Genomic DNA, 24,826 nt, shown 5'->3' with positions numbered 1-24,826 from the left:
GCGGTTGGGGCTCTGCAGGGTTGCTGGCCTGGTATTTCCAGAACTTCCGGCTTTTCAAGAGATTCTCCATATCCCAGTTTTTAAATGTCAGATCTATGTCAAATTGTAGGACAAAGCAGTCCATAGGCTACCACTTTGCGGCCTTGGCCACAGCTCATTCTTGCCATCTACTGCTTTTACCATCAAGTGTGAAACTTAACAGTTTGTACTTCACTAGACTTGCCTGGGGAGTGTATATACTGGGTTAAATATGCAGTGGTATGTGAGGTTTCTTCAAGTGGCCAACCTAAAGCCCCACTATGTGATCCCTCTTTTTCTTTGCAACAGTTAAGAAGAGCATAAAGCAATTCAAAAGGTACTGTTTGTTAAGTATGTACATTTTTTTTTTCAGCCTAGAGCCCTGTAGCTTCACAGCTAAAGCCTCAAATTCACATTTCAAATTGGTCTGATCTATCAGCCCAACCATTCAGCAGAAGCTGCAGAGGAAATGGAACAAGAGTGAGTGATCATTTGTTGTTAGTAGAACATGGTTTTATTGTCTGCTTAGTCACCTTGGCCCACATCAGGTTGGGTGTTTTTTCTCCAGTATTTAATTTTTTTTTTTAAAGATTATTTATTTATTTGACAGAGAGAGACACAGTGAGAGAGGGAACACGAGCAGGGGGAGTGGGAGAGGGAGAAGCAGGATTCCAGCCCAGCAGGGAGCCCGATGCAGAGCTCAATCCCAGGACCCTGGGATCATGACCGGAGCCGAAGGCAGACGCTTAACGACTGAGCCACCCAGGCGCCCCTTAAACTAACAATTTGAGTGATGCTCTCAGGACAATAATCCTACTGTTATTTCAGATCTGTTGTTCTATCTTCATCCTATCTCAACTGATACTACCGCAGACAGGCATTACCTTATCATTTCTCCCATCTGACCAATCTAGGACTTACTCATTTTATTAGTTAATTTTAAATCCCCAAACCCATTGATTGAAGGTCTAATTGTGAAGAGTACCTGCAGTATGCACAATTCTGCACAGAAAAAATTTAAAAGATCCGGTATCTTTTTCATCAGAGTTTACTTTCTAAAAGAGAAGTTCACTGTGGTATAATGGCAGGGACATGTGACACGGCAATGTCCCAGCTTGCTTTGATGGTAGATTTTACTGCCGCATTTAAAAAGCCATACACCCAACCTGATTTCAAAGCAGAATGCCAGCAATAACTGAAACTGAAGTTTCTTCCTTCCTTCCTTCCTTTTTTTTTGCGGGGGGGTGGGAGGGAACATATGAAATCCTTTAGCCAAGTGCAACTACTGAGGCATACAGGATGCTCTCTCCCAGCCCTACCATGTAAAGCACATAAAGATGATGTTCCCATTATGGCACAGTACACCGCAAGGAGGGTTCAGGATATACTGGCGCCCTAACTTTACATACTGGTATTGGCTTTTGGCCAGGACCATACGTCACGGAGGTCAAGGATGAATTTCCATTTGCCTTACAGCAAAATCATATTATCTTTTATGAGATACCACCTGGGTAATCATGATCCTCTGACACCAACTCAGTCTCATGAACCGACGTCTTGCAAGAGCAAGAAGAGTGAACAGGAACCACGCATACATGCAGAGCAGGGCAGGAAGGCACAGCAAACACAGGCACTTAGCACAAACCACAGGTCAGCCTTGCGAGAAGAGAGCTTTAATGTAGCCTGCTCACTACTCCTGAGTCTTCGCCCATCAGTTCTTAGGGCACTAACAAGGCACACCAGCCTGAGGCCGTGATTTTGTGGGAAGCTGAGGCTTCCTTTTGCCTCCCGCTGCTTAGCAATGGGTCTCTCCTCACTGATTTAAGCTCTGCAGGCAGGTGTGGGAGATGTAAAAGTTTTAGTTCTATTTTGCATCAAATTATTCTACTCCCGTTTCTTGCTGAAGAGAAGCAGAGCCTTCTGAGGCTTCCAACCGTTGTCCACTCAACTGTAATGCTTCCTTGGAGGTGGAGGCCGGTTCTTAATGGTCTTACACTTGGGAATGTGCCGCTCAGCCACCTTGGGAGCAAAGTGGCGGCTACAGTGAGGACACTGAATATAATCTGGATTTTCTGCAGGCAGGATGGGAGGCAAGTCTGAGGGGTTTCCACCTTTGGCAATGACCTGCTGGACCTCTCGAGCGTGACGGAGAGTACGGATGAAAGACTCATGCTTCTGTCTCCAGTTGCTCTTCTGAGGAGGTTCAGCCTGTAAGTGTGAGGAAGACTGATCATTCAACTTGGTGTTTACCACATCTCCTGAGTCTTCATCAGAATGACAGTAAGGAAATGGAAAGGGTGTTCATCCATAAGATCAAAGAGAACAGGAAGGGAGCAACAGAGCTGACTTGCCAGAGTGGAGGCACTTAAGCTAAGGGCCTGCTTGGTGCTTACAAGTACAGGCAGTGGAGAGGGAAGAGGTGCAGGGCTGAGAATAAATTGGATCCCTGGGGCCCCTCTCCCATCTTGCACATCCAAGTGTCTGTCACTTCCCACACTCTCACAGGAGAACGGGGGTTTATTCTCTGGAGAAACTGAACCAGACAGGTTTCAGACTCAGGAAGTCCAGGCATAGTGGAGAACAGGGTAATATTGAGGCTGAAAGTTGGGATTAAGTGCAAGTATACGTGATGAATTATGGAACTGTTGGCCTCCTTCTCCCACTCAGCTCCCAGGATATCAAACACATTGGCACCCTCATAGGAGATAGGAATTCTCTGAATGCAGCAAGGAGTCGAGAGAAAAGCCATTAGATGCTGACCTTGAGTGACTCCAGTGAAAAGGCTCACTATTTGATAACCCTAATATGAAGGCCTTTAGTCAACATGCCCCACTTAAGCTTAAATATGAATGGACAACCTGGGATCATCAGATATTTGAGTAAAGCTCTAACAAGAGAGAAACCAAAACAGGTACATGAATTCTCTCTCGCTCTCAGGAAACAGGGATAAGACAGGTAAAAGAAAACTTAAAACCAGAGAACCAGAAAGAACTATTATAAATCAAAACTGTGATAGCTAAGGGGCACCTGGGTGGCTCAGTCGGTTGAGCATCTGACTCTTCATTTCAGCTCAAGTCATGATCTCGGGGTCATGGGATCGAGCCCCATGTCGGGCTCCATGCTCAGTGCGGAGTATGCTTGTCCCTCTCCCTCTGCTCCTCCTCCTGATCACTTGCTCTCGCTCTTTCTCTCTCAAATAAATAAATGAAAATCTTTATTAAAAAAAAGACCATTAAAAAAAAACAGTGATAGCTAAAAATAAAAATAGAAATGTAAAATGTCAAGAAAATTACTCAGAATGGGAAAAAAGATCAAGATGGAAAGTAGAAAAGATTAGGAAATTAGAAAGCCGATCCAGGAAGTCCAACACCTGACCAAAAGGAGTTCCAAAAAGAATTAAAAAAGCACACAGAAGAAATTATTAAATAAATAATACAATAAACATTCCTAGAATTAAGGTCACTGCTCTTGAAATAGTCTACCAAGTATCCAACACAATCATTGTAAAATTTCAGAATTTCAGAATAGAGAGAGAAGCCTGTAAGCTTTCAGAAAAAGAGAAACACCGAAAGAGGTTTCATACAGTGGAGCAGGAAGCAATATGGCATCAGATTTCTCAACAGTAACACTGGATGCTAAAAGCTAGTGGGAAAACCCCTTAAAAGTTCTAACAGAAAATAATTTTCTACCTAGAATTCTATACCTGGTCAAATCATCCATCAAATATAAAGCTATTGTATAGATATTTTCATTCATTCTGAGACCAAAAAAAAAAAAAAAGAAAAAGCTTCCCATGCACGTTTCTTGAAAGCTTCAGCAAAGCAAGGATTAAAACAAGAAAAAGGAAGACCTAAGAAGCTGGAAACAGGACCCAAGACAGAAAAGAAGCAAAGAGAAGTCCCGAAACAATAGGTCTGCACCAGGCCTACAGAATAACCAGTCCAGACTGGTGCAGGAGGAGAAAGGAGTGATGGGAGGGAAGTTTCCAGAATAAGAAAAAAAAAAATCAAACCAATGGATTAGGTGTTTGAGCATTTACAAAAACACTAATAGGTGCCTGATATCAGATGGATCATTTAGGAAAAAAAAAATTAAAACATAATAAAAAAATTATTTAAAAAAAATTAAAGACAGGTATGTAGGAAACCAAGCAAATGAAAACATGAGTCAGCTATTAATTCCAGGTACATGTGTTCACTCATCGGTGAACAAAATTTACATGGTTATTATAATGTAAAAGCTGACTACTGGTTTAACCCAAAATTGTGATTCCACTACAATGGAAGGAGAAGGAAGGAGAAAAGTAAAAGGAGAGGAGATGTGAAAGAGAGCTTAACCCGAAGCATTCATAGGAGGAAGTCAACAGATAATGTGCAAAACTGATTAATCAAGAAAATAAGCATATTACTGAGAAATATGGAAACGCATACCAGAAGAGTCATCTATCAGGAACTGAAGCTGCCACTGGGGGCCCGATTAGGCTGGAAAAGGGTGAGGCAGGATCCTACTCGTTGCCCTTATAGGTCACTTAGTACATGATTTTTTAAATGTATTCAAATATTATTTAAATTAATATAAAATGAATTTTAAAAAGAAAAAAGAAAGAAGGCGAGTAGCTGTTTGGTGATCTGATATCATTAATGATGAATGACAGGAAGAGATATTATCAAAGCAAAAGGATCCTTCAGGAGAGAGTGTTACTGAAATAGACAAGAAGGCAAGAGAATTGGTGTGTTAGAGACGGTATCCAAGAATTTTTTAAAAGAATTAGGGGGAAATTCCTCAAGTATATGATAGTTGGGGCGCCTGGGTGGCTCAGTTGTTAAGCATCTGCCTTCGGCTCAGGTCCTGATCCCAGGGTCCTGGGATCGAGCCCCGCATCGGGCTCCCTGCTCGGCGGGAAGCCTGCTTCTCCCTCTCCCACTCCCCCTGCTTGTGTTCCCTCTCTCGCTGTGTCTCTGTCAAATAAATAAAATCTTTAAAACAAAAAGAAAGAAAAAATCCAACTTATCTTTAAAAAAAAGGATATGATAGTTCATCATATTGAATGAACTATTAATTCATCATATTGAAATCTTATTCAATTAACACTTATTAATCACAAACCACAAAGATGTGGTCTCTGTGCTCGAATGAGACCAGAGCTAGGAGTCTGCTGGAAGCTATGTGAAAATTAAAGGACAGAAGGAAAGTCACCTGTTCTTGTGAATACACTAGAGGAATAACAGGGAGACACAACCACTTGGCTTCCAGAGGCACAAAGCTTTGGAATAAGACTTAGAACATTCCAAGGAGGGGAGTGCATCTCAATCCAGATCCTTTCTGCTTCGGTGTCCTCAATGCATCATATTCCCCCCAAAACTAGTTTCCACAAAGCTCAGGCGTCTGATCTCAGAAATCCAATTCCTTTGCTTCACCGTTACTGCATTTAGGAATTTAAGAAACACAAGATTCTTTCAGGGGCCTGCCAGAAACACACTATAGTAGGATGGAGAAGACCCCGGTGGATTATTGGGTTGACCAGAAAGCAAACAGGAAAGAACAGGAAGCAGTGATTATATCATTATCTGCAAGAGCAAAATGTTAAATTCTTGTTGGAAACTGGACTTCAGGTAGATTATCTCTGAACACAGAAGGGACTTTTTTGTGTTTATCTTCCAAACTGTACTGAAAGAAATAACCGCAATCAACTTCTCCTAACAGCCACCACATAAATTTGGGTTTTTAAAGGCCCCAGCAAGTACTGTAGCCCATAAACTGTAAAGTGCTTAGCGGACAAAAGGTGCTAGTGCGGCATAGGGACGATTGGAAAGAAATGAAAACAGAATATGCTCTCCTATTTTGTTAGAAAATTAGAGTTGGATGGGACTTTGAGATCATGTGATCTAGGCTTTCCCAAACTTTGGTCATTTGCATACCACTTTCACTTTATCCCCCTAACCATAAATTACTTAATATTTTTCTTTAAGTTCATGATTCCTAAAAACCATGGGCTTCATATCTTGTTACATTTTTCTAATACACACTAAAACTACTAAAATAAAAAATGTTTGCCAGCAAACTGCACTTTGAGAAACACTCATTTACAAGCCATGGGGCATAACGTTGACAGGGTGGTAGACTTATTCATGAGACAATCTCCAGATCTGACTGTCCAAATATGCCTGTGAAGTACCCCTAAACTTACCATGCAAGTGTCTCACAGTCTTTACAACCTAGTTTTTCTGCAGCTGGAATGTTAACCAAAAATAGTATCCTTTACCTTTAAGGTGTTTACACTCTAAATGGGGAGAAAAAGGATTGCAAACTTAATTGTGTTTCATGTATTTACTAAGAAGGTATATCAGAATTGAGCTAATCTTGAAAAGGTAGATACAGTTATAGGAGTTGTAATGAATCCTGATCTTGGGAGGTGGCAGAGTATATTGCAAAGAGCAAGGAACTCTCTCCCAGGGGTGAAGTGCTGCATCATTTTTTTCTTTATATTTTTCAAATCTTTTTAATTTTCTACAGTAAACATTTATTACTTTTATAATCAATAGGACATGTATTTTTTAAGTCTAGATTTTGCAGTCATTCTGACCCAGATTTATATGCTGACTCTGCCATTTATTATTATTTTTTTAAAGATTTACTTACTTATTTCAGAGAGAGTACACAAGCGGAGTGAGGGGCAGAGGGAGAGAGAGAATCCTCCAACAAATTCCCCACTGAGCACAGAGCCTGATGTAGGGCCGGAGCCTGATGCGGGAGCCCAATGTGGGGCTCGTGGGGCTCGATCCCAGGACCCTAAGATCATGACCTGAGCCAACATCAAGAGTCAGATGCTTAACTGACACTTAACTGACTGAGCCACCCAGGCTCCCCATATGTGCTGACTCTGCCATTTAAAGCTGTTTGTGATCTTAAGCAAGTTAAACTCTCTGCGACTTGATTTTTGAATTGATTAAATAAGAGACAACGAAACCCTCACAGGGTTGTGGTGAAGATCTTATGAAAAGCTCCCATCACAGTGACTGGCACACAGTTGTAATCAATAAATGTTAATTCTCACTTTCTCCCTATATGACACATGAATTTGTTCTAAAGAAAACTGATATAACATCCCCTTTACAATGATCCCCACTCAAAGTCAAATCCATAAGGCCCTTGCCTTGTTACCTTGACTGAGGCTGGTCCCTTCCAGTTCAAGTACTGCTCTAGTTCTGTGCCCTTGGCCCGGGCCCTGGAGGAGTCAAACACTTTCCTCTTGGAACCCTGCATCCTGCGGCAGACGTTGGAGTGTCTCTCCAGCCTGAGCAACAGAAACTTGCGTCCACAGTGGCTACATTCGCCAAGTTCGGGCTCTTCAGTGGAACAGCTGGAAACCGAGGAGTCTGGTACCCTAGACAAACTAGGATTGCTGGTGGCTCCCCGCAAAGCATGGCCAGGCCCTTCTGAAGACTGAGGACACTCCTCTAATGGCTCTGAGACTAGGTCTCGGATTTTGTTATTGCTTGCCACCAGTCTTTCCCTTTTGAGCTTCTGTATTCCATAATCAGAGAGCTGAAATGGACTAGAATTTTCTCGAGACCGACCCCAAGTTTTATCCTCCCCCCTGTCTCTACTGAAGACCTCCTCAGACCCGAATTCTGGGGAGAAGGTAGGTTTGTATGAGGTGTTGCTATTACCTTTACCTCTCCTCCTGGGGAGTGTCATTCTCTGTAGCTCTCTTTTTTCATTTTCCTTAGGCTGTTCCTTTTCTTTCTGGATCCTTCTGAGTTCCTCCTCTGTCTTCTTCAGCTTTTCCCTTAGAAGGGTCTCTTTTCTTCGGATTTCCTCCTGTAAGCTCTCCCCTGCAGCTTCTAGTCTTTGGATCTGCACCCACTCAGTCCTGTTGGGGTTTGCAACAACAGCACGAACCACAGCTGGATTCACCCAGTTCCTTGTATCAAAACTGCTGTATGGAAACTCTCTTGGTTCAGGGGGTCTTGGAGAGACATTCTGGTCCCCATCAATGCCAGCCTCACGTGTACTATGAGACTTCGTATGGAACACGGGTTTCAGGGGGTATGCCCGGTCTACCCCAACTCGCTTCTTTGTGAAGGGGATGAATTCCTGATTATTTGCTTTGGAATACCGGGACTGAGGACTTGATGAGTAAAACAAACCCTTTGCTTGGCCCTGGGGATTGCTTCTTGAATCTTGCTGGCTGATTCCAACACAGTGGGGATAGGAGTAGTTCCGGGCTTTTGTGCAGGTGTTCCACTTGGAGTGAGTGTAGAGATTATCCAGTGTCAGCTCTTTGTTGCTCAAAAGCTTCTGCCGGGAATTGTTCCTCAGATGCCCCATGGAGGACCGCTGAGAAGAGTCACCTTTTTCATGGGGCTTTTGTTTAGCTGAGAGGAGCCCTGGAGCTTCTGTTTTATTATAAGGAAGCATAACGCCCACAGGCAGAGGTGGTGCCAACTGGAGGCCAGCCATTCGGGGACTGGACTGAAGCCTGGAGGAGATTTAAACCAGATATATGTGAGGAGTTTGTCTGACGTTCCCCCCCACTGCTAAAGTAAAACTGTTTCTACATTTGTCCTACCTACATATTCTCTTGAACTTTTTAGGGACAGTGGTGCTGGGCCTGCCAGAGCTTTCCTTCAATAAGCATTTGGTGAATGCTCATTATTTCCTGTGGGTGCTTATTATGTCCTGAGGATAGAAAAACGAGTGTGACACGGGTGTTCCTGCCACCTAGCTTTATTCCAGTACCAGTCTCTGCCATACACAGTGATACTCCTGCCATACACAGCAGACTCCCTAGTTGGGGGAAAGATTTACTGGATCGAAAGTCAGGTTTTAGGCCTGTGACACAGGACAAGCAACTTTCCCTTCCTGGCTGGTTTCTTCACCCGTAAACTGAAGTTTCGCTCAGAGTCACATGACTGGCATTTAGGGACCTTAGGACTCTGAGTCCAGCCCTATCGGTTCACAGGTGAGCAAACTGCGGCCTAGAGGTAAGTGACTGGCACAAAGAGCTCTCCAGCTTCCCTCCTGCTGGAACCGTGCTTGACTCCAAAGAACACAGAGGCCGCTCGTGGCCTGCAGCAGGTGCCCGGCTGTCAAACCCTCACCCAAGAAGTCCCCGCGGCGCGGACAGCGAAAGGTCTGTAACCTGAGAGGTGGAGGCCACCTGACCTGGCCGCCGCAGCTTTTAGATCCAGAACGCTGAAGTCACGCACTGTCCCACAGGGTCAGCCGGGGCGCCCCCACTGGGGACTCCGCTTTGGGAACAAGCCCTCGCTCTTCTGTCCATGGGGCCCTTGGGAAGTTGAGGTGCTGACCCCATGTCTGCCCCCCCTTCCGCGTACCTGAGGCTCTGGCGGACGGTTCCTGCTCAGGGAAAACCCCAGGACTTAGTTTTCCAGACCAGACCCCCCCCACCTCAACCGATCGCCGCCCAGGCGCTCTCTGCGGGCGTCTGTTTTTCTCGTTGCCTGGAGACGGAGCGCGTGCGCGCCCAGCCCCTTCTTTAGCCCCGAACGCCGCCCGGAAGCGCGCGCAGGCGCAGCCCGCACGCGGTCCGGAGACGCCCGCGAGGGGGGTGTGGTCAGTTTGAGCGTCACTTGACCCGGTGTCCCGCCAACTCTGCAGCTCGGTCCCGCCCTGCCCTTGGGGAACGGGAGAGGGGGTGGGAGAGGCTTTCTGGGGCTCCATCAAAGAGCTTGTATTTTTCTGAGAACGATGCTCGCAGACCTTGGGGTGTGCCCTTCTCTGGCAAAAGACGGCGCCCCTAGATGTGCCTTGGAGTCATCCTGCCGCAGGATTCCGGTGTCCGCCCACTTAGCGGGAGTGGGCCTGCTGCTAGCCTTTCTTAGCACGCTCGGCTGCTTGGTACGGGCCCCAGGTATGGCTGTCCCTCCGTGCTTTTCCTAGCCAACAGTTTGGAGCTTGCGGTCAAATTTTAGCAACTTGGCTAGGTTTTGCTACTCAATATCTTTCCGAGGTAGTTTTTGTAGCCAATCTAATTATTTTGATACAATGTTTTACTCTCACGTGGTAACTCTGGCCGTCTCTTCGTGGGGCCCGAGAGTGACTCAGCCAAGTGTAATGATAATAAAGTTAACTACCAGATTGAAAATAATCTGTATAACCTGGTTTTCAACGCTAAATAATATTCTATAGCTTGTTAATATTAGAAGAGCGTTTGTCTTCATGCTTTAGTTCGTTTGTGTAAGCTGTTTGGAACAGGCAGTTTACTTTTTTCCTGTAGCTACTCAGAAGATTCAGGCACATGGGAAATAAAGTGGACAGCAGTAGTCAGTGTTAATGCTTCAACATGTCATTATTACAGTTTTACATGTTCCAGAGAAATTCCTTGGTGGGCCCTCCAGGGCAGTCCTTGTTTTCTTTCCTAGCTGACTCTGTCGCCTTCTCTATATACGCAGTTTCAGACATTTCCCCCTACTCTCAAGGTCCTAATTATCTCAGCATCTGGCCTGCCTGTCATCAACTCCTGCAGCTCCCCTCCAATCTGGCTGAATTCCCCAGAATGCCTCCCTCCATCTTGAATTCCTTCCCTCTTGTATCCGAGGAAAAAGAATCTTCCTCTTTCCGTGAGTTCTGTTGAATTAGTCCCTTCCCTTACCCTCCAGGAATTGACTCCATCACTTTATCCCTCCATCTTGTTCACTTCAAGTTGTATCTATCCACACACCCCTTCTCTTTGGTTTTAAAATGTTTAACTTTTCCCTGCAAAACAAACTTATTTCCTGTGACCTGCTGCCTCTCATCTTAAGGTCCCACTTATTTCTCCTCTTCTCCACAAGCCTTCTTAATAGACAACTGTGCATTTGGGGTCCCCATTCCCTCCTCTGCTCCTCAGTGTCCAGTCACTGTGGTCTGGCTCCCACCTTTTCCATTTTATTTAACTGCCAGGCTGTTGATGACTTCCCAATGGCCAAAGACAAAAGCTGCTATTTCTTTAGCCTACTCATTTGCCATCATTGATTTTTCACTCCCTCGGAACTCTCTTCTCACTTGCTCCTGTGCCTTCTTGGTTTCTTCTTTACGTTTTTGCTCCATCTTCTTCCAGGTCTTGGGCATTTATGTCTTTTCCTCACCTGCCCACCAAATTTAGGTGTTCTCCAAAGCCCTCTTATTTCTCATATACACACAGTCCCAGACATTCTCTTCCTTAATGATTTCAACCAAATGCTGAAATTTCAGGTCTCTCCTATGTTTAAATGATACTCAGAGCTCTCTCCTTAGTTACAGACTCAAATTTCTAGCTGCCCATTTAGCACCTCCACATGAATGTTCCTCAGGAACCTCAAACTCAATATGACAGAAAACAAACTCATGATCATCTCCCCATTTCCCCATCTACATGTCCAGTGTTCCCATTTAAAAAAAAAAAAAAAGATATTTATTTATTTGAGAGAGAGAGCACAAGTGGGTGGAGGGACAAAGGCAGAGGGAGAAACAGACTCCCCGCTGAGCAGGGAGCCCGATGTGGGGCTCAGGGCTTAATCCCAGGGCCCTGTAATCATGACCTGAGCCAAAGGCAGACGCCCAACCAACTGAGCCACCCAGGTGCCCCTTGTCCGGTGTTCTCTTTTGTGCTGAAAGCATCAGTCATCTTGCACTCCTCCCTCTCTTTGTCACCCCTTCTGTCCAATTAGTCAGCAGGCTCTGTTTAGTGTACTTTGCAATGTCTCATATATGACTGTTCCTTTGCATTTCTACTGCCCTAGGTGAGTTCTTCCTCACTTTTCTTTTGGGACAGCATCACTCTCCTAACCGCTATTCTTGCCTTCAACATCTGCTCCCCAAGCTCATTTTTTACGCTGCTGCCAGGGTAATTATCTTAAATACCTCTGAGCCCTTCATTCTCCTACCCAGTGGCTTCTTCTTTGCCTATACCTTCTTTACTTTTACCTTTCAAGTTGAAACACATAATTTAACATCGTATTTCAATCTGCCAGATTAGGTCCAGCCTACCTTTCCAGCCCTGCCTGCCCAGAGTCTAGTCCAGTGGATATCAACCCTAGCTGAGCTTTAGGACTCCCTGGAAAGCAACTTCTGGGGGTGAGACCTGGGTATTGGTATTTTTAAAAGCTTCCCCCAGTGTTCTAATGTGCAGCCGGGGTTGAGAACCCCTGGTCTAGCCACACCTGACTACTTGCACTTCCTCTCCCTTTCTTTTTCTCTCTCTTTTCTTTTCTTTTCTTTCTTTCTTTCTTTCTTTCTTTCTTTCTTTCTTTCTTTCTTCCTTCCTTCCTTCCTTCCTTCCTTCCTTCCTTCCTTCCTTTCTTCCTTCCTTCCTTCCTTTCTTTCTTCCCTTCCTCCCTTCCTCCTTCCTTCCTCGTTTCTTCCTTCCTCCATCCTTCCTTCCTTCCTTCCTTCCTTCCTTCCTTCCTTCCTTCCTTCCTTCCTTCCTCCCTCCCTCCCTTCCTTCCTCCCTTCCTTCCTTCCTTCTCAGTGGTATTACCTTGACCCAAGCTCCATGCACTGAGAGGTGGTAGAGCATAACATTTATGGGAGTGCATTCTGTACTCAGACTGCCTGGAAATAAATCCCAGCTCCATCACTTACTGGTTGTGGTTGTGTAACCTGGATAATGTGCTGCTTCCTCCAAGAACACTTTCCCAATCTTCTCAGTCAGAATGAATCTTTTTGCTCCTTTGTACTCTCAAGTATTTTCTGTTCTTGTTGTAGCACAGGGCTGAGTCATGATGAGCTCTCAATGGATGTTCATGGGATTAACTAGCATGTTGTGCACTTTATTGTCGTTATGTGCATGCATATTTGTCCCTTATACTAAATAAAAAACTCTTTGAAGACGAAGATTATATCATTCATCTTTGTATAGCCTACAGTGTCTCATATGTAGTAGACAATAGTTTTTTTTAATTCTATCGAGAAACTTGTTTTTTCAAAATGAATTTTAGGGGCACATGGATGGCGCAGTCAGATGGGTGTCTGACTCTTGGTTTCAGCTCAGGTCGTGATCTCAGGGTCATGAGAGATTGAGCCTGCTTGAGATTCTCTCTCCCTCTCCCTCTGCCCCTCCTGCTAGTGCTCTCTCTCTAAAATAAATAAATCTTTAAAAAATAAAGATAAGGGACTCTTGATTTCAGCTCAGGTCAGGATCTCGGGGTTGTGAGATCAGGCCCTGAATTGGGCTCTGTACAGGATGTGGGGCCTGCTTAAGATTCTCTCTCCCCCTAGCCCTCTGCCCACCTCCCTCTCTAAAAAGAAGTAAATAAAAAAGATAAAAATAAAAGTGAATTTTAGAGAAAGAAATAACATCAGCCAGGCACTCTGTTTAGCCATTATTTTCAAATATTGCCAAGAATAACATTCAGTCCAGCTTCCCACCCCACCCCCACTCTGGCACTGAGGTTATATGATTCTTCAGGATCTGGATCTTCACTTTTCAGTGGGGGAACAAGTGAAATGATTAATCTTTATGGCTTCCATTGCAAATCCATCTCACTTCACCAAGTCTGCCCACCTGGAATATTCACATATGGAGCCTTATGCTATGAAGGGATGTAATGTATACAAGCAATTCAAAGAAGAAAAATAAATACTACAGTTTTCCTTCATACATTCTTAATCATAAGGGTAGCTGGATTCAAATGCCTGCAAGGTAACTGTACCTTTAATAATCATCAGCCACAATTCCCTTGACAATTCCGTTTTCTCAAAAGAAATTCATGCATTTTGGTCATTTGGCTTCGATGGATTCAGTGGTGATTCTGGAGCCATGGGTTATTTTGCATGTGCTTGTGATTGATTGATTTAGATAAGCATTATTTAGAGTTTTCTTAGTAAGGTAGGGCAGCTTCCAGAAACACAGGAGGAGGAATAACCTCCTCTGGGCCTTCCTATTCACATATCTCCCTTGCTACCAATTCCAGACTGGGGCATGGCCCCAAATTTGAGGAGAACTGAAAGAAGAAGTCAGGGCGGAAAGGTACAGGCATACCTCAGACACATTGTGGGCTCTGTTCCAATCACTGCAATAAAGTGAGTCAAATAGAAATAAAACTTTTTTTTTAAGATTTTATTTATTTATTTGACAGAGAGAGTGAGAGTATAAGCAGGGGGAGTGGTAGAAGGAAAGGGAGAAGCAGGCTCCCCGCTGAGCAAGGAGCCCTATATGGGGCTCCATCCCAGGACTCTGGGATCATGACCTGAACTGAAGGCAGACACTTAACCAACTGAGCCACCCACGCGCCCCAGAAATATAGCTTTTATATGCACTGGTTTCCCCATGAACTATATTGTAATCTATTAAGTATGCATTTGCATTATATCTAAAAAAAGTACATACTTTTTTTTATAAATGTACATACCTTAATTTTAAAAAATTGCTAAAAAATGCTAACCATCATCTGAGCTTTCAGTGAGTTGTAATCTGATCATACATCGCCATAACAAATATAATAATGATGAAAAAGTTTGAAATACTGTGAGAATTACCAAGGTGCAACTCAGAGACACAAAATGAGCAAATGTGGTTGGAAAAAATGGTGTGCTGGACTTAATCAATGCAGGTTTACCAACCTTCAGTTTGTAAAAAACGTAGTATCTGTGACGTGCAGTAAGGTAAGGTATGCCTGTATGTGTCCTATTCAATTTATTTATGTATTTAATGTTTATTTTCCATCTCCCACCTCCAGAATTTAAGTTCCTCCAGGCCAGTGATCCTTTTTGTCCACTAATGTAGGTCAACCACCTAGAACTGTGTCTGGCATACAGAAGGCTTTCAGTAAATATTTATTGAGTGATTGAATTTATTTCAAGTCCTTCTTCATCTACGCCTTTCTCCCCACGAAAAAAATGAGAAAAAATGTGCTTAGTGACAGAGGTGGGGTGAGGCCTGGGTCTGTAGAATCAGAGCTAAGACTCTGGACAGATCCCCAACCTGAGGCTTGCTACTTCTCTCAGACAAGAGCGTTTGGAAATCCCACCCTCTGGGCGGGCCCTGGGCTGAGCGCGCCATTTCTGATTGGTTGCTGGAGGTGATGGGCGTGAGAGACAGCGAAGGAGGAGCCGCTCTCTAGGCTTCCGGGCGCCGAGGTTACCCGGCTGTGGGAACCGTTGGCGTGCTGGTCGCCGGTGTAGTCACGGGCGCCCGAGAGGAGGACGAGGAGGGTGAGCCTGAGCTAGGGCCCCGTAGCGTGTCCATAGTTTGATACCCCTAAAATGTTAGTAGAAGGGGATTCTGGTGGCCAATGGAAGCTGGGTCCCTGGGAAGAGGAAGGGATGGAGAGGAAGCCCGACGGGGGACGGGTGTGGGGAGGCAATTGGATAAGCAGGTCATTGCCCCAAAGGGGGCCTCTGTGGGCACTTGAGACCAAAGCTCCTTGGCCCAGGCGTCTTCCTGTTACTTCGCACACCCGGGCTTGCACGGGTCCGCTTGCGTGCTCTGGCGTTGGAGGACCATAATGTCAGGGTGAGGTCGCTGTGGTTACAGATGAAGTGTGGGTCTGGCCCTTTCTTCCTCGGGATTTGGGGTCCTGGAATAGGATAATGAGCCCTTTACTTTTCTGGTCTCTGACAGGTGTAGGCATGAACATGGCAGAAGGGGACACCCTGATATCAGTGGATTATGAAATTTTTGGGAAGGTCCAAGGGGTGTTTTTCCGCAAGTACACTCAGGTATGTGGCCTACAGGCTTTGGGGACATACCTAGGTTACGTGTAGGGGAACAAGAGACCATGTTCCTGACGAATAAATGTGCCTTGGGAGAAGCCCGCTTTTTGGTAGCTGCATGGTGGTTTGTAGAGCAGTGGGAATGAAAATGCTTTGCAGTGGATGAAAGGCAATGTAAATGGCAGAATCATGTGCTGTTATTATCGTTCTTTTCTGACAGTGGTACCAGGGTACCTAGACACATATTAATGAGCTTCTCTCTTCCCAAGGGGAATTAAGGGCTTCCCCAGTTCTCCCTGTTGTGGCCTCATCAAACCAGATCACAGTTCTTGTAGGAGGGCTAACGTTGATCAGATGGCATTTAAAGATTTTATTTATTTACTTAAGAGAGAGAGCATGAGTGAGGGAGAGGGGCAGAGAGAGAGGGAGAAGCTAACTCCCCGCCGAGCAGGGAGCCTGATTTTGGGTCCCATCCCAGGCTCCCGGCACCATGACCTGAGCCGACAGCAGACGCTTAACTGACTGAGCCACTCAGGTGTCCCAATCAGATGGCGTTTAGGTGAACTCATGATAGTTATGAAATTTACGTAATTGCTTCCTCCGTAGCTGCTGCATTTTCTTCAGACCTTTTTCATTTCTTCAACCTTCTCCATTCCCCCACTTGATTCCTTTCTATTCATTATGGCTCTGAAAGAAGAGTTACCTCTTTAAAGCTTTTCTCATGAAAATAGTTGATTTACTCCAGGGTAAGTAATGGTAACACTGAACATGGAGTCTAGTGTTCTATTACAGTAATATGGAGTACCTGTGGGGATGAACAAACCATGGACAGCCTGTACCTCTGCCTTAATGTCACTAATCTTCCTGCAACATGCACATGCAGTCGCAATCTCAATTTCCCTTCTGTCTCTATTAAGGGGATATCAGGCCATTGCCTTCCCAATGTATGGCCAATCCCAAAGATAATGAGTTAAGACTGCGGAACTTTCCAAGTGTCACATTCCTTACTGTGGTACATAAAATTCAATCCTGAAATCTTTGAAAAATGAATGTTACATGTCATTATCTCTTTTCCAATCACTTGCAAATCATTTCCTCCTGTTTCATACTCATATATGAAGTGCTTGTTGAAAGAGAATTGCTGAAAAATCATAGCAAGAGCTATGTTGCAGTTAGCTTTGGTACCAATTATGCAGGGTAAATTCCTGTGACTTAGTAAATGGGGGTGACAGCTTCAAAGATTAAAGGACCAGACAGTAGTATAGCCCATCTTTCTCTACTGTCCCCATACCCCCCAGTTCAGAGAGACAATAAAAGAAACAGACAACAAATATTGATTTGGAAAACTACAAGGAAAATGCCATCTCTGGGCTCCTGTGTGGCTCAGTCGGTTGAGCGTCTGCCTTCGGCTCAGGTCATGATCCCAGGGTCCTGGGATTGAGCCCCACATCGGGCTCCCTGCTCAGTGGAGAGTCTGCTTGTCTCTTTCCCTCTGCTTGCTGCTCCCCTTGCTTGTGCTCTTTCTCTGTCAAATAAATAAGTAAAATCTTAAAAAAAAAAAAAAAAGAAAATGCCATCTCTTTTTCTTCTTAATTAGACTTGTAGCTTATTCTTTACCGCTTACAGTCATTTAACCATGTGTTCATTTTAACAGTTTTCTTTCATGACAGTCTATATGTTGATATCATCTGGCCTCTGAATTCAATCCCATCAATCACTCATTCCCAGAATGAATGATGAGAGTACTCAAAGGAACTTTTTTAAAAGTTGGAATATAATTGACATCCCATAAAATTCACGCTTTTAAATAAAAGTGTGTAATTTAGTGGTGTTTAGTGTATTCACAAAGTTGTGCACTAATTCCAGAACAAAAAGAAATCCCATTCCCCCCCCAGCCCCTACTAACTTCATTTCTGTCTCTATGGACTTGCCTATTCTGGACATTTAATGTAAATGGAATCATGCAATATGTGGTCTTTTGTGTTTGGCTTCTTTCACTTAACAGTGTCTTCCAGGTTTATCCATATCATAGCATGTATCAGTGTAGTAGTCCCCCTTATCTGCAGGTAATACATTCCAAGCCCCCCAGTGGATTCCTGAAACTGTGGTTAGTACCAAACCCTATATATACTATGCTTTTTCCTATATGGACCTACCAATGATAAAATTTAATTTATAAATTAGGTACAGTAAGAGGTTAACAACAATACTAATAATAGAAAAATTACAATATATTATAATAAAAGTTATGTAAATGTAGTCTTTCTCTCTCTCTCAAAATATCTTATTTTACTATACTCACTCTTCTTGTGATGATGTGAGATGATAAAATGCCTATATGATGAAATGAATTGAGATGAATGATGTGGGCATTGTGACGTAGCATTAGGCTACTGCTGACCTTCTAATGACACTTCAGAGGGATGATCATCTTCTGAACTGTGGTTGACTGAGGGTATCTGAAACCATGGAAAGTTAAACCACGGATGGAGAGGGACTACTGTACTTCATTCCTTTTTTCTTTTTTTGAAGATTTTATTTATTTATTTAATTGACACAGAGAGAGAGAGAGAGAGAGAGAGACAGCATGAGAGGGAACACAAGCAAGCGAAGTGGGAGAGGGAGAAGCAGGCTTCCCGCTGAGCAGGGAGCCCAATGCGGGGCTCAATCCCAGGACCCTGGGATCATGACCTGAGCCGAAGGCAGTCGCCCAACCAACTGAGCCACCCAGGCGCCCCTACTTCATTCCTTTTTATGGCTGAATAATATGTCACTGTATGGCTATACCACAGTTTATATATCCATTCACCAACTGATGGACATCTAGGTTGTTCCCACTTTTAGGCTATTATGAATAATGATTCTGTGAACATTTATGTATTTGTTTTTATGTAAACATTGTTTTCAATTCCCTTTGGTATGTATACCTAAGAGCAGATTGCTGGGTCACCTGGTAAGTTTATGTATAACTTTTTGAGGAACTGCCAAACTATTTTTCAAAACAGCTGTACCATTTATATTCCCACTAATAATGTATGAGAATTTCAATTTCTCCAGATCCTTGTCAACAATTATTGTCTGTCTTTATTATTAGAGCCATTCTAGTGAGTATGAAGTGGTATGTCATTGTGATTTTTTGTTGTTTTATTTCATTTTAAGGTATTAATGAATTTTAAAAGATTGAAGTCATACAAAGCGTGTTCTCCGTCCACAATGGAACTAAACTACAAATCAATAACAGAAAGACAACTAGAAAATCTCAAATACCTGGAAACTGTGCAAAACACTTTCTTTTTTTTTTTTTTTTTAAAGATTTTATTTATTTATTTGAGAGAGAGAGAGAATGAGAAAGAGCACATGAGAGGGGGGAGGGTCAGAGGGAGAAGCAGGCTCCCCGCTGAGCAGGGAGCCCGATGCGGGACTCGATCTGGGGACTCCAGGATCATGACCTGAGCCGAAGGCAGTCGCTTAACCAACTGAGCCACCCAGGTGCCCCTTCTTTTTACTTTCTTGATGAAAACTTTGAAGCACAAAAGTTTTTAATATTGATGAAGTCTAATTTATTTTTTCTTTTGTTGCTTGTGCTTTAGTGTTATATCTAAGAAACCTTTGCCCAATCCAAGGTCATGAAGGTTTTTGCCTATGTTTTCTTCTAAAAGTTTCTTCTAAGGGTTTTATCACTTAAGATCCTAGCTTTAGATGTTTTATCCAGTTAGAGTTATGTTGTGTGAGGTAGGTAGATTTTATTCTTTTGCATGTGGAGCTCCAGCTGTCCCAGGATCATTTGTTAAAAAGACTATTACTTTCCTCCATTGAATTGTCATGGCACCCTTGTCAAAACTCAATTGGCTATAAACATAAGGTTTATTTCTGGATTCTAGTTCTAGTCCATTGACCTGTCCTTATGACAATACCACACTGTGTTGATTATTGTAGCTTTGAAGTAAATTTTGAAATTGGGTTGTGTGAGTCCTTCAACTTTGTTCTTCCTTTTCAAGATTATTTTTAGCTATTCTGGGTCCCTTATGTTCCCGTGTGAATTTTACCATCAATTTGTCAATTTCTGCAAACGAGGCAGCTGGGATTTTGATAGAGATTGCTTAAAATCTGTAGACCAATTTAGGAAGTATTATTATCTTAACAATATTGTCTTCTAATTCGTGAACATGGGATGTCTTTCCATTTATTCACATCTTCTTTAATTTCTTTCAACAATATTTTATAGTTGTCTGTATATAAATCTGGTACGTCTTTTGTTAAATTTAGTCCTAAGAAATTTATTATGTTCAATACTATTTATAAATGGAATTGCTCTCTTAATTTCATTTTTGGTTGTTCATTGCCAGTTTATGGAAATACAATTATTTTTGCATATTGGTCTTGTATCGTGCAATCGTGTGAACTTGTTTATTAGTTCTAATTTGTGTGTGTGTTTGTGTTTATCCCTTAAGATTTTTCTGTAAATGAGACATGTCATCTGTGACTAAAGGTAGTTTTACGTCCTCCTTTCTACTTTGAACGCCTTTTATTTCTTTTTCCCTGCCCTGGCTAGAATCTCCAGTATAATATAGAGTAGATGTGGCAAGAGCCACTTGTCTTTTTTTTTTTTTTTTAAGTTTTATTTATTTATTTGACAGAGAAAAAGAGCGAGCACACACAAGTAGGCAGAGTGGCAGGCAGAGGGAGAGGGAGAAGTGGTCTCCCCGCGGAGCAGGGAGCCCGATGCAGGGCTTGATCCCAGGACCCTGGGACCATGACCTGAACCAAAGGCAGATGTTTAACCAACTGAGCCACCCAGTCGCCCCAAGACCAACTTGTCTTGTTCCTGATCATAGGGAGAAAGTGTTCATTCAGTCTTTCACCGTTAGGTATGATGTTAGCTGTGGGTTTTTCACAGATGCCTTTTTTTTTTTTTTAAAGATTTTATTTATTTATGAGAGAGAGAATGAGAGAGAGAAAGCATATGAGAGGGGGGAGGGTCAGAGGGAGAAGCAGACTCCCTGCCGAGCAGGGAGCCCGATGCAGGACTCGATCCGGGGACTCCAGGATCATGACCTGAGCCGAAGGCAGTCGCTTAACCAACTGAGACACCCAGGTGCCCTCACAGATGCCTTTTTATCAAGTTGAGTGTGTTTCCTTCTATTCCTAGTTTGAGTGTTGGATTTTGTCAAAATTTTTTTTCATCTATGAGTTGATCATCTGTTTTCATCTGGTTTCTGTTTTATTTATTAATATGGTTTGTTATATTGTTTTATTAATACTGTGTTTTAGTTAATATGATTTTTAAACTGCGGTGTATTGATTTTTCTATGTTGAACCAACCTTGCATTCCTAGGATACATCCCAATTTTTCATGGTGGGCCATCCTTTTTATATGTTGCTGGATTTGATTTGCTCATATTTTGTTGAGTTTTGCATCAATATTCACAAGTGATACTAGTTTATAGTTTTCTTGTGATGTCTTTGCCTGGTTTTGATATGAAGGTAATACTGGCTTAATAGAATGATTTGGGAAGAGTTTTCTTCTGTTTTTTTGGAAGAGTTTGTGAAGGATTGGTGAAAGAGTCTGATTTAAACATTTGGTATAATTCACCTGTGAAGCCATCTAGTCCTGGGCTTTTCTTTGTAGGAAGTTTTAAATTACTAACTCAATCTCTTTACTTGTCGTAGGCCTATTCAGATTGCCTATTTCTTCTTGAGTCAGTTTTAGTAGTTTGAGTCTTTTTAGGAATCTTCCCTTTTCATCTAAGTTCTCTAATACGTTGGCACACAGTTGTTTATAGTATTCCCTTATAATCCTTTTTATTTTTGTAAGGTTGGTGGTACTGTCCCCTCTTTAATTACTGATTTTAGTAATTTGAGCCTTCTCTCTTTTTTTCTTTATTTGTCTAGCTAGAGGTTTGGCAATTTAGTTGATCTTTCTAATCTTTACTATTTTTATCTTTCTGCTTGTTTTTTTTTTTTTTCTTTTTCTTTTTTTTCTTCTCTTTCAAAGATTTTGTTTATTTGACAGAGAGAGACACAGCGAGAGAGGGAACACAAGCAGGGAGAGTGGGAGGGGGAGAAGCAGGCTTCCCGTGGACCGGGGAGCCCGATGTGGGGCTCGATCCCAGGACCCTGGGATCATGACCCGAGCCGAAGGCAGACGCTTAATGACTGAGCCACCCAGGCGCCCCCTTTCTGCTTGTTTTGAGTTTGGCTTGATCTTCTTTTTCTAGTTTCCTAAGTTGGAAGTCTAGGTTATTGATCTGAAGGGACTTTCTTTTTAGATTGAAACTGGAGTTGGTGATTATATTACTTAAAATAATGTTTCCAGAATATGGTTATGAGGAAAAATTAGCTTTTTGGAATTTTCTTAGGAACAAACACTATTTGCTTCTTTAGATAGATACTCAAAATGGAACATGAGTCAGCAACATTATGGTATTTAAAAATAAGAACAGAATCAAATGCACAAATAAAACCTACAGGAAATTCCCATTCTCAACACTAATCAAATTTGGGAGTGTTTTTTTCACTCTTAGGAGTTCAGATAAATCACATTGCAATTTAAAAACTTATTTGACTTTGTAAACTCCTGCTCAAAACTCAATACAATCATTATTATAGCTAGTTACCATATAAGGTAACTTTGAAGAGCTGGGGATAGCTGACTGTCCTAGGTTAATTTGAAGCAGAAGAGAGCAATTGTTATGCAAAGTAAATTGGATGTAGTCTTCCTTAAAATCCATTCTCTGCATCCTTTTTTTATGCCCCCATCTTTGGCACTTAATGCGTGCTATAGGTATCTTCTATTTTTCTTCCTTCCTTAATTTCCTCTGTATTCCTTAAATTGTTATTTGACTGCAGTCTCTTTTTGTTCATTATACAAGCATGTCTTTGCTTTGAACATAACTGATTTGATAGATACTTTAGTTTCTCATCAAACATGGTTTTGCTGTGCATAACATTTTCTTTGGCCAACTGCAGCAATTTCCCATATTTACTAGGTCACTCCTCTGGCATTTGGGCATGCAGTCATGGTAACTCCCATTTTCTTTTGTAATCCAATTCCTTCCATTTAGATAGGTTACTTAAATGATAACTTTTCTAATATTTCTGCTTGCAAATTAAAAAAAAAATTACCTCTAAACATTGCTACCTTTCCCAGTTTTCAGTCATTCCACAGTTTCATGACTTAAAGGAAAGAACATTGGAAAGGCTAAGAGAAAAGCAACTACAATGATTAGATGGTCTTCATAAATTCAACTTTAAAGGTGTGATTATTTAGACAGAAGAGAAGAAAGTCAAGTAAAAACCTAATAGTTATGTAGTCTCATGAAACTTTGATGTTCAGAGGCTGATCACTACATGCTTTTTCCTTCTGTAGGAGGAGGACAGAACGTGGGCTTTGGATGCATCATAAAGACCTTGGGTTAGACAATTTTTCTAAAGTGAGAACAAAGGAATGAGTTGCCCAGGAAATAATGATCTTTAAAGATACAATGGACACTCATTCATCTGGATTTGTTTAGGTGTGGTCCTGGCTGAAGACAAAGAGAAGGATCAGATAACTTCATGCTTTTTCTATTTAATATACCCACTAGATTCTTGATTAGGAGAAGGGAAAATGAGCAAGATACAGCCCAGGATCCTAACAACAATCAGCCTTAGGGAATCATTTTAAAGCATCTGATTTGCTTTAGTACTTAAGTCTTTAGTACTTAACCAAATTGACTACGTAGTGAAAATTTCTAGTGCCTAGGTTTTATAGGGTAGAAGGAAATGGAGTCAAATGGCCAACACTTCATGTTAAGGTCAGTGAGATTCTCCTTGCTGTAGTTCTCTTGTGACTGTTCTGGACAACATCAAATTAGTTTCAGTGGCTTGATTCTAGGCCAAGATTCTGACAACACATTGTAGTCTCACTGTTTTGTTCAATCTCACTGGATTTTTCTCTCGTATTTTTCTTGCCCTTAGGCTGAGGGTAAAAAGCTGGGATTGGTTGGCTGGGTCCAGAACACTGACGAGGGCACAGTGCAAGGACAATTGCAAGGTCCCGTCTCTAAAGTGCGTCATATGCAGGAATGGCTTGAGACAAGAGGAAGTCCCAAATCACACATCGACAGAGCAAACTTCAGGAATGAGAAAGTCATCGTAAAGTTGGATTACTCAGATTTCCAGATTGTGAAATAATGACCTGAATTTAAATTTTCTAAGATAAACTCACTGGTTTTGTTTTTATTGTTAATATAGAACAGTCTGTGTTCAGTATTAGAATTGGTCAGTAAGTTATGTTAGTATCAGATATTTGAATATTACTGTATATGTATGATAGAAAGATGACAAACTCTACACAATTCTAAATAAATAAAAATACATTAGAACCTTCTGCATAGGGTACTGTCTTTATCTTTGCTGAACTTCATTTGGGGCAAAATAAGAGGTATTTATTCAGTGAACATCTGTGGGAAGAGAATTTTGATGTAATTTAAAGAGAGCTGAAAGAGAAAACAGTTACTTTGAATCACCTTTTTTTTTAAAGATTTTATTTATTTGACAGAGGACAAGTGGGGGGAGCGGCAGAGGGAGAGGGAGAAGCAGGCTCCCCCCCTGAGCAAGGAGCCCAATGTGGGGCTCGATCCCAGGATCCTGGGATCATGACCTGAGCTGAAGGCAGACACTTAACTGACTGAGCCACTCAGGCGCCCTTGAATCACTTTTTAAAATGGTTTCCATGAAGTTTTCTTCAGGAACTTGCACACCTAATAATAACAAATACCACAATTTCAATTTGTTAGGTGTTCAAATGACATTTTGGACTAATTACTTTTACTTTTCTGGAGTTTCTGCTGTCATTCCTTTCCTCTGGGCAAGGATTTCATACAAAGCTATGTTATGGGCTTAAATTACATCACACACCCCCAGCCCACCCCAAATTCATATGTTGAAGTCTTAACACTCAGTACCTCAGAATGTGCCAATCTGGAGATAGAGCCTTTAAAGAGGTAACTAAGGTTAAACGAGGTCATTAGAGAAGGCCCCAGTGCAGTATGCCCCAGTGTCCTTAAAAAAAGAGGAAATTGGCCACAGACATGTATGTGCACAGAGGAAAGAACATGTGAAGACAGGGAGAAGACAGCCATCTGTGAGCCATGAAGAGAGGTCTCAGAAGAAATCAACTTGTCAA

General features: G+C 42.4%; 2 protein-coding genes across 3 annotated transcripts; one reads left to right on the top strand and one right to left on the bottom strand.

Moving 5' to 3' along the window:
• Positions 1–1,271: 1,271 nt before the first annotated feature.
• Positions 1,272–9,508, bottom strand: ZC2HC1C (zinc finger C2HC-type containing 1C). Its single transcript, XM_036072789.2, has 3 exons — positions 9,360–9,508; positions 7,180–8,500; positions 1,272–2,226 (listed from the first exon to the last, which is right to left on the bottom strand). Exons 2-3 carry the CDS (start codon positions 8,479–8,481, stop codon positions 1,963–1,965), a joined length of 1,566 nt encoding a protein of 521 aa, XP_035928682.1. The 5' UTR covers positions 8,482–8,500; positions 9,360–9,508; the 3' UTR covers positions 1,272–1,962.
• Positions 9,509–9,642: 134 nt separating this feature from the next.
• On the top strand, positions 9,643–24,028 carry ACYP1 (acylphosphatase 1). 2 transcript variants are annotated; one of them, XM_036072793.2, is made up of 3 exons: positions 9,643–9,895; positions 15,566–15,663; positions 23,617–24,028. In XM_036072793.2, exons 1-3 carry the CDS (start codon positions 9,733–9,735, stop codon positions 23,830–23,832), a joined length of 477 nt encoding a protein of 158 aa, XP_035928686.1. In that variant the 5' UTR covers positions 9,643–9,732; the 3' UTR covers positions 23,833–24,028. The 2 variants fall into 2 exon arrangements, with proteins under 2 accessions (XP_035928686.1, XP_035928687.1); XM_036072794.2 differs by lacking the exon at positions 9,643–9,895 and adding an exon at positions 15,019–15,156.
• Positions 24,029–24,826: the final 798 nt, after the last annotated feature.

This window comes from Halichoerus grypus, chromosome 8, assembly GCF_964656455.1.
Source record: "Halichoerus grypus chromosome 8, mHalGry1.hap1.1, whole genome shotgun sequence".
Taxonomy (NCBI): Eukaryota; Metazoa; Chordata; class Mammalia; order Carnivora; family Phocidae; genus Halichoerus; species Halichoerus grypus.
The sequence above is the reverse complement of the archived record's forward strand: the minus strand, read 5'-3'. Positions and strand labels throughout refer to the sequence as shown.

What these genes read in the sequence shown, in the direction of transcription:
- ACYP1 (XM_036072793.2), top strand. Translation starts at nt 9,733, where the DNA reads ATGCTCGCAGACCTTGGGGTGTGCCCTTCTCTGGCAAAAGACGGCGCC. An exon ending in CTGCTTGGTACGGGCCCCAG is followed by an intron (nt 9,896 to 15,565) that starts GTATGGCTGTCC and finishes GGTCTCTGACAG; the next exon opens with GTGTAGGCATGAACATGGCA. An exon ending in TTTTCCGCAAGTACACTCAG is followed by an intron (nt 15,664 to 23,616) that starts GTATGTGGCCTA and finishes TCTTGCCCTTAG; the next exon opens with GCTGAGGGTAAAAAGCTGGG.
- ZC2HC1C (XM_036072789.2), bottom strand. Translation starts at nt 8,481, where the DNA reads ATGGCTGGCCTCCAGTTGGCACCACCTCTGCCTGTGGGCGTTATGCTT. An exon ending in AGGGACCAGCCTCAGTCAAG is followed by an intron (nt 2,227 to 7,179) that starts GTAACAAGGCAA and finishes TCACACTTACAG; the next exon opens with GCTGAACCTCCTCAGAAGAG.